Raw genomic sequence first — 12,052 nt, 5'->3', positions numbered from 1 at the left:
TACAAAATCCGATATTGGTCATTCAATAGGTGTTGTGAGCATATTTTTTTTAAATCTGAACAAGCAACATTGGATGGTAGTGAAGTGGATTTTGAGGTATCTACATAATACTTCCAAATTTTATTTATATTTGGGAGGTGAGAGGCCATTGCTTGAAGGATATACTGATACTGATATGACAGATGATGTTGATTTGAGGAAGTCGACCTCAAGTTATTTAGTCATATTTATGGGAGGAGCTGTGTCATGGCAATCTAAGCTCCGGAAGTGTATTGCCTTATCCACCACAGAAGCTGAATATATTGTGGTGATAGAGGCATGCAAGAAAATACTTTAGATAAAATAATTCTACAAGAGCTCAAGATGAAGCAGAATAAGTATGTTGTTCATTGTGATAGCCAGAGCATAATTCATTTGAGTAAAAACTCTACCTTTCATTCCAAGTCAAAGCATATTAATATGCATATGTATTGGATTCGAGATGTGTTAGAGCAAATGGAGTTGCATCTCGAAAAAATTTACACTGATATGAATGCAGCTGATATGATGACAAAGGTACTTTTAAGAGAGAAGTTGGAGGTGTGCAGAGAGGTCGCTGGTTTGATGTTGGTGGGTTCCTCATAAATAGGAAGGAAAAGTTTATTGGGTTTCATCCCTCCTTAATGAACATGACCCAATTGATCAGTTTGAAGCCTTGTGAAGAAATCCAAAGTTTGTCCATAGGTCAAAGAGTTAAAATAGCAGCCTATATAAGGATTAGCTAAAGAGGCAGAAAGTTTTGCATCCGAGTCGACTCGTTCCAGTGTGAGTCGATTTGGCTTCATGCGAGTTGACTTGGTCTCAGTTCAAGATGACTCCGTCTCAGAGGAAAAGTCTGACAGAGAGCCATATTTTGGGACCCTGTGGATGGCATGCAGACGAGTCGACTCAATTCCAGCATGAGTCGACTCGATTTCAGGCGAGTCGACTCAACCTCAGTATGAGTCGACTTGATTTTTGTGATGCGATTTGGGCCAAATTGTCTTAGAATTTCGAGGTCTATTTAAAGGTGGGTCACGAGGATTTTAGAGGCATGCACTTAGACGGTGTGAGGAGCTAGCCTTCTGAGAAGAAAAGAAAGAAGATCTATTTTTGAGTGATAGATCTTTGCCCTCTACTAATTTTTTGAGGAATTCTACTTATAATCATTTTTATATTGGATTTTCTAGAAGTAGTGATTGGTTTGGCTTGATGTCGTGATTTTTTTTCGATTTAAATTTTTCATGTTAAACGTGGATGTTCTCTTTTTTTTCTTTTTTTGCCCTCTACCATTTTATCTTCGTGGTTCTCTCTCTCTTCTTTGTCCCAACACCATCAATGTACATGACCCTGTGGGATTTCCTCCCAAGACTGCTGGGCTCCGACCTAGTCCACGGGGCTGACGTATTTTAGCTTCAAGCACGCGGCGCTAAACTGATCTTTTTCAAGGCCAGTGCCGCACACGTGTCATTCCAAGCTGCTAGGGAAGAAAAAATTGAATATATTCCAACCTTATGTTACTTGTATATATAGATTTCAAGGCTACCACAAACCCTATAGAAACAAAGATTGCTTGCATGTGCACCCAAAAAAAAAAGATTGCTTGCATAAGGACATGTATAGGAATGGAATATAACCATAGGCTGGACTAAGATACTTGGTCCCATAGTTTAGGAACCTCGTTTCCTTGATTAGCCAGCAAATGGAGTGTTACACAAATACCTTCCCCTGTCCTATCCTCGTGCTCATTCCAGCCCGTCGAAAAGCAAGGAATGTGGAGAGCTTAGTGCGAGCAAGACGCATCCTAGCTATTATCTACTCTCTCTCTCTATATATAGCTCTGGCTCGTGGTTACCCTCTCGTCCCCAAAACCAACTTGCCTGAGTCCCAAAAGACATTGCAAATTCCTCTTCGCAATGTCGTCGAAACAACCAGCCTCTGGCCTCGAACAAGTTCGGAAGTCCCCAGATTACCAGCGCATGAAAGCGGCCAACCGCGATGTATTTGAGCCGAGAACCATCTACTTCGCCACCTATGCGGACCCCAGAGAAAGCACCAATTGGCGCAAATGCTTGCAGTTGAAAGCCGAAATCGTTTACCATGCCATCACCGGGAAGCTCGTAAAGACGGAGACCGAACTTGAGGCGGCCAAGAAGCTGTTGGTTGCGATAGCCAAAGAATGCAAGCCTCCCATCGCCACTGAAGGCCAAAAAACGAGTGCAGGAGTTGCAGGGGAAGACCAAAAAGGTACTAATACTATAGGCTTCCCCCTATCCACAAAAAAACATACACAGATAAATGCATGCATGCATATTATGTACGTTAAGTTTGTTAATCTATATAGTTCAGTCGCATTCGATTTGGGCTGCAGTGTTACGAGCCATCTTGATATCTTGTATATATTAATAATTTTTTGGGACTCGTTTGGTTCATAAAAAAAAAAAAATTTTCAAAAAATAATTTTTTAAAAAATTACTTCCTGAGAATAGAATTTTGATATGTTTGATTGATCATAAAAATGTGACTTATAATAAAATAACTTATATTTGGATGGACACCTATTTTTCTTAAAAAACTGTATAAAATATCTATTATATCTTTAGTAAATACAAAACTATATATTTTTACTCATAAATTTTATATAAATATAAATATTATATTTATATTAATATAAATATAATATTAATATATTATAATATAACATTAAATCATAATAATTTATTATGTTCATATAATATTAATATATTAATATTATATTAATATAATATGAATATTTTAATATAATAAATTTATTAATATAAATATAAATATTATATTATATTGATATTAATAAAAATATTATATTAATATAAATATTAAAATAATATTAAAATATAAAAAATATTAATATTATATTTATATAAATATTAAAATAATATTAATATAATATTATATTATTATTCAGTATTTCATTCTAATCATTCATTGATATTTTATTAAATTTTGATTATAAATTTTAAAAAAATATTTTTAAAAAAATATATTATTATTTCTCGTGCCACGAAAAATTCAAACGAGTCTTTGATTTTTCTTCATGATTAATAATGGGGATTAAGAATGAAGAAATTATTCCTGAGATTGACTTGGCTCGTCCTACCGGACAGTGTCCTCCTTTTTGATAGGTCTGTTTCTTCTACTTGGGTTACGTCAGGTACGTGTTATCAGACTGGGTGACTTTTGCTAGCCCATGCGAAATAAGTTGGATGATAGGCACTTCGTCTGAACCCAAACACCACCACTCCAGTAGCCTGCCCAAAAAGTTTAATGCCCAATATCGTTCAAAATACAATGGGATATTATAAACAATCCTTTCCCAATCGTCAGGACAGGGGCAACGAAATATAGATTATGCCTACTTTTAAGAAGAAAAGCCTTTTCTCCGAAGATATAGATAATGCTGCACAAGTAAAGGGTCATATTAATTTAAAATAGGTGGGAGTACGGGTGCTAGAGGGTTTGATCAGGTTCGGGCATGGCAAGACCCAGGCCTGTTACTAGATTTTGGCAACAGCATTTTTTTTTTTTTTTTCCTGAGATCTAATGTATAGGTGCCACGTTCAATATGCCCACGAAATAAAGTAGAGTCATCTGGATTTATGTGGACATATGTCGACATATATCGAGCAGTTTGGGCCTCCAAAATAAGGTTCGGGATGGGATGGACGGGCTACGGTCCAATCTTCACCAGATAAATATCTCCATGCGCACATGTATATGCATACATATGCATGTATATGGATATATATCCAGCTAGGCGCACCCACATGTATTTATATGATAGTTTTCATGTACTGTGAATAATGTAATTGTTACCATGGTGTTTTAGTCATTGCCTGCGAAGTAAATGTTTATATTTTGTTTTTGACCAAAGCTCTAGTATATGAATTGTCGATTTCCTTCCTAATTCCCAATTTATCAATCTCATATTGAACTTGTTCCAATTAAAAACCACCCAGAGTAAATTTTTGTTTCGTATTCAAGCTTGATGGTGAGAATAATCGGGGTCAAAGGATGCATCTATCTAGATGGCTTACATCTGTCTATATATGTTGGATTTAAGTTTGAGTGTTGCTACCACTGGGCAGATCAGCACTCAGGTCATAAGGCTGATGCATGTGGGTAGGTCGGCATTGTGAGTTGCCTTCCCTACGGTTTCGTTAACTGCTGACTTGGTGGGTGTTTTTTAGAATTTCCCAATCTAGATTTGTCCCCTGTCTTGCAGTACCTTTTTAAAAAACTATTTATTTATTTATATGGTGAGAATGTCGCAATATTTTAAAAAGAATTAATAAAGTCAAGGGCTTTATATTCCTCCGCGCTTCGAATCGGACGAGGGGCTCATTTGAAGCAATCATGATCTTAGAAGTGAAGATTAAATATATCAAGAAAATAATCTCACAATATCTCTTATTCTAACATGTTACTTGGGAGATGTACGTCAGAAATTTTTAGTTGAATCATGTCCACCACTGGGCTGATGGGCCAGTCCAACGGGGAAGTACGTGATGCATACAAACACGCTCTTCAGCTCCCACCTTTTTTTTCCTTCTCTTCTTTGTCCATGTTGGTGCATGTTTGTTTTGTGACTGGATTAGTCCACTGCTGAGCTAATGGATCTGATCCAACCAATAATTTTTTTCATGTGCAAAAACAAGAAAAAATTGCAGAAAAATCTGATCAAGGTAGCACGCCTCCAGACCCACGCGCTGAAGATTTTTTTCTTTTTTTTTTTTTCTGATGGCAGAGCCACTCCCTGAAGATTATGCACTGGAGGTGGACGGGGTTTTTCTGGTGGTGGGATATTTCTCAGAACTCAACAAAATCACAGAAAATTTGGATCGAGAGAAAGCAGAAATAGTAAAAGACATTATTAAGGTCGAAAACCAGCTCTCTCTTAAAGATATCAAAAATATTGTGGACCATGTGGAGGATGCGATAAAAAAAAATGAGACCGCAAAAGGAGAGTTGGGTGGTCGTCACTACAAGCTAGCAGATGACTTCGAGGGCATGATCAGGCGATTCTGCGGGTATTATTCCCCCTTCCACTCCGCAGCACCCGCAGACCCTGGAAAAGATGTGCTCCAGAAGGAAAATCTCCTGCATTGCCTGCATTTCAGCTTGGTAGGGAGCAAGATCGATGAAAAGGGAAGCGGCGGGGCGTGGCAAAGTCCAAGTGCTGGACAGCTGAAACGGTCCGGCGTGCGGTTTGAACCTTCACCGAAGGCTGCCATTGATGTCGAATTCTCCGAGCCAACGCTGCGAATGCCGGCATTGGTGCATGACTTCAAGTTAGAGACAGTTGTTGGGAATCTCCTGGCATGGGAATATGGCTTGCCTAAGGAGGATCAGAGGCCGGTGACTCTATATTTCCAGTTTATGAATGAATTGGTTGGCGATCTCGGCGATGTTCGGATGATGGAGGAATTGGGTCTCATCAAAGGGACGTGGAAGAATCTGCAAGAGGTTTTTGATTTGGTGAAGAGGACTGATGAGCGTCCGCCTTATCCTTGTGTGTATGCGGCTCTGGATAAGGAGGTTCGTAAGGTTCGGGAGTATCATGATAAGAAGACGAAGACAGTTGAGGAGGATCGTGATAAGAAGAAGATGAGGGCATTCTTCAAGAGGCATAAGCCGGCCGCTGTGCTTTTGTTGTCATCTGTTGCAGCTGCATCCGTTATCGCGGCGTTTATATATAAAAGGAAGAGCAGGAAGGGGTGAGACTGTCTTCATGTGGCATCAGCTGAATCTGGCACCAAGAATTCTACTAGGTTTCTGCAAGTTGATATATTTATATATGGTTCGGTATACATATATATATATATATATATATATATTTTCTGATATTATGCTCTCTCGATCCTATGTACTATATGCTTGGAAAGAAATGATTAATAAGTATATGAAATGAATGTGCCAAGTTTAATAAAGAACCTGAACCTGTCTTTTGATTTAGATACTTCAGGTTTTATTGGAGATCGATTTGATGAATACCTCGATCACAATCCTCAATTGGGTTAACTGGAAAGCGGCACAACCTCTTGAAAGAATAGGTTTTTTCTTTTTCTTTTTTTTTTTTTTTTTTTTGAGGAATGAATAGGTAAAACTCAAATGAGTGACTGTGATTAAAAGCTTTTAATCACTATGATTAAAGTTTTTAATAGCCAACCACATTCATGCCACGCTAATTGAGACGCTGCCCGCATGGTATAGCACTCACAATCACAATAATTGCGCAAATATGTAGAATGGTGCATGGAGCACGTGCTTTGGTGGGAGCTTAATTGGGCTATACTACCTTAACTCGAGTTCGGCCATTGATTTTTTTCAGCCATATATCCACAATCTTTTTATTCCTCACATCAATGTTCTTTTTCACGAAGCAAAAAAAAAAAAAACCTTACTTGTGATGAACAGCAAGTAATTTCCATACTAGTGTGGTTATGCATACCAATTGAAGAAAATAGTAGACGTTTTATGCATGTATTTTTTAAAATTTTAATAGAAATGAACTAGATTAAATAATTTAATCTACTATGCACGTATTAGATTTGCTTTAAAACAACCTATGCTAGGATCTATAACATAATATAATGCATATATAAAATTTGAAATCTAAAATCAGCAAGTATGGATCAAATCAACACAACAGTAGATCATATCTACAATATCATTGAATTTAAAACCCAAGATCATCGCAACTAACAATCATGGAACTAAGGTTCTTCAGGTTGAACAGTAGCCGTACAGAATATCCGACCTCTATGGAATATCCACACGAAGCCTTGGGCTGATTGATCTCTCAGGACTGCTAGCTCACGCAGATAGCTGATTTACACCTTTCTTCGGATCTCACGAACTCTTCCAAAGCCAAAGATGGAATAGGAGGAGAAAGAAGTAGTGGTGGAGGGAGAACCTTTCTTCTCTCTTTGTTTTTCTACACACCCAAAATCCTAAATCATAATCTAGGTCACTCATCCAAAAGAAGCCGGCTCTCCTTCATCTCACACACCAAGGAAGGCACGCCCATCCAAAACCTCACACCCAGATTTCCCACTCTTTCTCTTGGTGAAAAAATCTCATATCACATGCACAAGAGAAAGGGCTTCTTAAAGTTGGCGTCCCAAATGGATAAGGATAGGAAGTTAGGTAGTTTAATTTCAAAATTGAATTTGAAATTCAAGTTAAATTTGAATTCAAACAAAATCAATCCAATCTTGAATGCAAAATTCAAGTTGAAGTCACTTAATTCTCATCCAGAGGGGGCGACAAACCTTTGAATTGGCATGGAAATGATTCACGCAAATTTAGAATTTGCATGAAACAAAGAAGGACTGAATATGGTGGTTAGTGCTAGGGTTTTATTCAATCCAAATTGGTCTTTTGGGTTTATCCATTTAGGTCCAATCCAAACACATTTGGTTAGAGCCTAAATAAATAAGAGAACTTAATCCAATTAGATACTAAATGAATTCGATTAAATTCTAATTCAATCAGGAATTAATAGAACTTAAGGTCTAATCAAATCAGGAATCAATCATCTTTAACTATTAGATCATCTCATGACCTAATTGGACCAAACCTAATCGAATTTAATTCGATTAGACTTGATCCAAATCTCAATGCTCCATCAAATTGAGCTAATTAATAATCTAATTACTAATTAATTTTTTTATAATTATTTTATTACAATCTTTGCATAAGATTAATCATCAATCACATTGACGATTATACCCTTGAATGATTCGTAATCGTTGATCAACCATCTGATCAGACAGGAATCTCTTTGTGTATGACCCCACAGGTTCGAATCTAAGCCGCTAGCATAGAAGCAAATTCTTGTACTAATCGAAGTAACTATCTAATAATGATACGCGACGTCCGGATAGGACGAATGATTGCAAAGCAACATTCAAGAATCTAGTGGCATATGGTTACCATATAATTCATTTCTTTGACCCTCAATGCTCAGGATAACTTCAGAGTTAAACTGTCAACTCTTAATCAGTACATTAGATTTATGTCTCAACCTTATAAATCCTATGACTCCTTATAAAAATTACTCTGATCAAGATTTTAGTAAATTAAAATATAATGTAGCACTATCTTCTAAAATCAGGAGCGATCAATTCCATCTTGACTCACACACCGACTTCGCAAGTACTTGACTGCACCTAGAAATCTTCTGTCATTGAATTAGAAATTCAGATAGTCCGATACCAAAGTACAGTGAGTTGCTTATAAGTCATCGTGATTTTTTTAGGTCAGAGGGATACTTATATCTATATCCTTCATGAGCTACTCTTAATAACAAAGTGCTCCGCAATTGGTCATGTTTAGTGAAATATACTCTTACATTTTACCTGCATGCCATACTAGTATTTTCACATTCTTTGGTTATTAGGACAACCAAATCATATGGCATACAATGATCTATACTTGATAAACATTATCATCTTACTAATAACGTATCGTTTGATCGTGAATAAGTTTAAGAACTACACGATAAATCTTCCTTTATTAATTGAAAGTAGTTCTAAGGACTTCATCATAACACAAGAGTTTGATAAAAAAAGATGCACAATTTATGATAAAAATATTAAATAAATTTTATTAATTAACAATTCATATACAATTTATAAATAACATAATCATTTACAAACAAACGATTGACTTTAGGACACATTTCTCAACAACTCTCATTGGACTAAAATCAATCGAAACAGTATCTAATACCCATCTTTCACTTAAGATCATCGAACTCCTTGATTCTGAGGACTTTAGTGAATGGATCGACCAAATTCTCCTTTCCATCGATCTTTTGAAGATTGATGTCACTTCAATCTATGATCTCACGGATAAGGTGATAGCGATGGAGGATGTGCATGGTTTTTTGATGGGACTTGAATTTCTTTGCTTGAGCGATGGCACCAATGCTGTCACAATACAAAAGAACTGGATCTTCAATTGAGGAAACAAATCCAAGCTCGCTGACAAACTTTCACAATCAAACAGCTTCTTTGGCAGCATCGGATGCCGCAATGTACTCCACCTCGTAAACAGAATCAACTACAGTATGCTACTTAAAATTTTTTCAGCAGATCGTCCTACTATTTAGGATAAATATATATTCTGACATACTTTTTCTATCATCATGATCTGATTAAAAACTGAAATCTATAAATCCCACAGTTTTAAGTCAGATTCTCTATAAATTAGCCATTGATCTTTAGTATTTCTTAAATACTTAAGGATGGCTTTTATAACCTTCTAATGGTTCTCATCCAGATCAGACTGATACCTACTTACTACCCCTAGTGAGTATGCCACATCCGATCTCGTACATGTTATGGCATATATGATAGATCCCACTGTTGAGTTATATGGAATTCTACTCATATGCTTTCTCTCTCCTATGGAGTTGTCAGACAATCTTTCTTAGAGAGAGTAATTCCATGGCTATTGAAAGATAGCCTTTCTTGAAATTCTCCATGCTGAATCATTTTAGCACAGTATCTATATACGTGGATTGGGATAATCCAAGCAACCTCTTAGATCTATCTCTATAGATCTTCATTCCTAGGATGTAGGATGCTTCTCTCAAATTTTTCATAAAGAACTGGGATGACAGTCAAACTTTTATACCTTGTAATGCGAGGATGTCATTTTCGATTAAGAAAATATCATCCACATACAATACAAAGAATATGACCACAAAACCATTAGCCCACTTGTAGATGCAAGATTCTTCTCTATTCTTAACGAAGCCATACATTCTGATTATCTTATCAAAATACATGTTTCTACTCCGAGATGTCTGCTTCAATTCATAAATGAATCTTTGAAGCTTATACATCTTAGATTCATCTGTAGATGTGAATCCTTCAGGTTATATCATATTCACCTCTTTTTCTAACTCTCCATTTAGAAAAATGATTTTGATATCTATTTATCAAATTTCGTAATCTAGGTGTGCTGCTATTGCAAACATAATCCGAATAGATTTGAGCATTGTTATAGGAGAAAATATCTCATCATAGTCAATACCATAATATTGACGATATCCTTTGACAACTAAACAGACTTTATAAATTTCTACCTTCCCGTCTGCGTCTCTTTTTTTTTTGAAAATTCACTTACATCCTATAGATTTTATCCCTTCAGATGGATCAACGAGTGTCCATATATCATTAATCTTTATAGACTCCATTTTAGATTTTATGGCTTCAAGCCACTTATCAGAGTCGGATGTCTGCATGGCATCTATGTAGGTGATCGGATCTTCATTATTTTCATCAAGTTCAACAGGATCATCATTTCGGACCAAGATACCGTAGTATCTATCCGATTGATGCGGTACTCTATCGGATCTCTTCAAAGGAACCTCTATGATAGATTTTGGGTTTGAACTAATTAAATCTAGTTTTGTATTTTTACTTGTTTGTGTCGATTTTTTTATCTGTCGAACTTCATCAAGTTCAACCTTAGTGGCATTAGTTTCTTTTTCAAAAAATTTTTTTTCCAAAAAGATAGCCCTATGACTGATGAACACCTTCGGGTACCTAATAAATAAACATCTATCAGATCTAGATCCAAGCTTATCTATTTTTAAATGTTTGATATAAGTCGGACACCTCCAAACCCTAAGATGTGAGAGCACTGACTTACACCCAGTCTACATCTCATATGGTATTTTATTTACAGACTTTCTTGGATCCTTATTAAGTATATAACAGACAGACTCAAGTGTATATCTCAAAAAGAAGATCGATAGATTTACAAAGCTCATCATGGATCGAATCATATCCAACAAAGTTTGATTCCTCCTTTCTGACACTCCATTATATTGTGGTGTCCCAAAAGAGATCTATTATGAGATAATCTTATCTCTTCTAGATATGTCAGAAACTCATCGGTAAGGTATTCACCTTCTCGATTAGATCGAAAAATTTTAATATTTTTTTAATTTATTTTTCAATCTCATTACGAAATTATTTGAATATTTTAAATGATTCAGATTTATATTTCATAAGATAGATATACCCATACCTCGATAGGTCATCAGTGAACATAATGAAGTAGTGATACCCGTCTCTGGCATATGTATTCATTGATCCACATATATCACTATGTACTAGATTTAGAACTTCACTGGCTCGTTCATCTTTTTCAGTAAAAAGTGATTTAGTAATCTTTTCAAGAAGATATGATTCACAAGTCGGCAATGATTTATGATCATTGACTTCGAGGATTCTCTCTTTAGTTAACTTGTTTATCCTGTTCTTGTTAATATGACCTAGCCTACAATATCAAAGATAGGCATCCATGATATTATCTAATCTAAGATACTTATTCGATGTGTACATTACACTAACAGATCGTAATAAAACGTAAATACTATTACTCATTTATCCATTCATCACAGTAATACTATTCATAATGATATCACAATAATTATTTTTTATTGAAATTTCATATCCGTTCATAATCAGAAGGCCTACAGAAATTACAATCAATAAAAAAGACAGACAAAAATAACAATCACTCAAAACAATGACATTAGAATTGAAAATAAGCTTGATAATTTCTATAGTTATAATTGGAACAGATCTTCCATCTCCAATGTTTAGGAATCTCTCACAGTCTTCAAACCTCCTACTAATCTGAAGTCCCTACAATGAATTATAAATATTAATAAGACTTCCGGTATCCAATACTCAAATCGTAATATCATAAATAAAAAAGTTGCAAAATATTATCATATAATTATCTTAACCAGCAATTGCTTGCTTCTTTCTCTTATTTGGCCAGTTTGGGTCAAAGAAAGCAATATATTGAGGACAGTTTCTTTTTCAGTGACTCTGCTTCTTACAGTAGAAGCACTTTGTCTGACTCTGATCAGCCTTACATTTTTTGATCCGAACAAGCTTAGATGCCCCAGCACTCTGCATCTTCTTTTTATTCTTCTTCTTCTTTCCTTTTTCAAAGGGACAACATC

General features: G+C 35.7%; 1 protein-coding gene across 1 annotated transcript; it reads left to right on the top strand.

Annotated features, from left to right (window-relative positions):
- Nucleotides 1-1,888: 1,888 nt before the first annotated feature.
- LOC105040920 (uncharacterized) lies at nt 1,889-5,987 on the top strand. Its single transcript, XM_010917677.4, has 2 exons — nt 1,889-2,265; nt 4,802-5,987. Exons 1-2 carry the CDS (start codon nt 1,935-1,937, stop codon nt 5,773-5,775), a joined length of 1,305 nt encoding a protein of 434 aa, XP_010915979.1. The 5' UTR covers nt 1,889-1,934; the 3' UTR covers nt 5,776-5,987.
- Nucleotides 5,988-12,052: the final 6,065 nt, after the last annotated feature.

This window comes from Elaeis guineensis, chromosome 3, assembly GCF_000442705.2.
Source record: "Elaeis guineensis isolate ETL-2024a chromosome 3, EG11, whole genome shotgun sequence".
NCBI classification, from domain to species: Eukaryota; Viridiplantae; Streptophyta; class Magnoliopsida; order Arecales; family Arecaceae; genus Elaeis; species Elaeis guineensis.
Note: the sequence above shows the minus strand (reverse complement) of the source record. Positions and strands in the feature narration are given on the sequence as shown.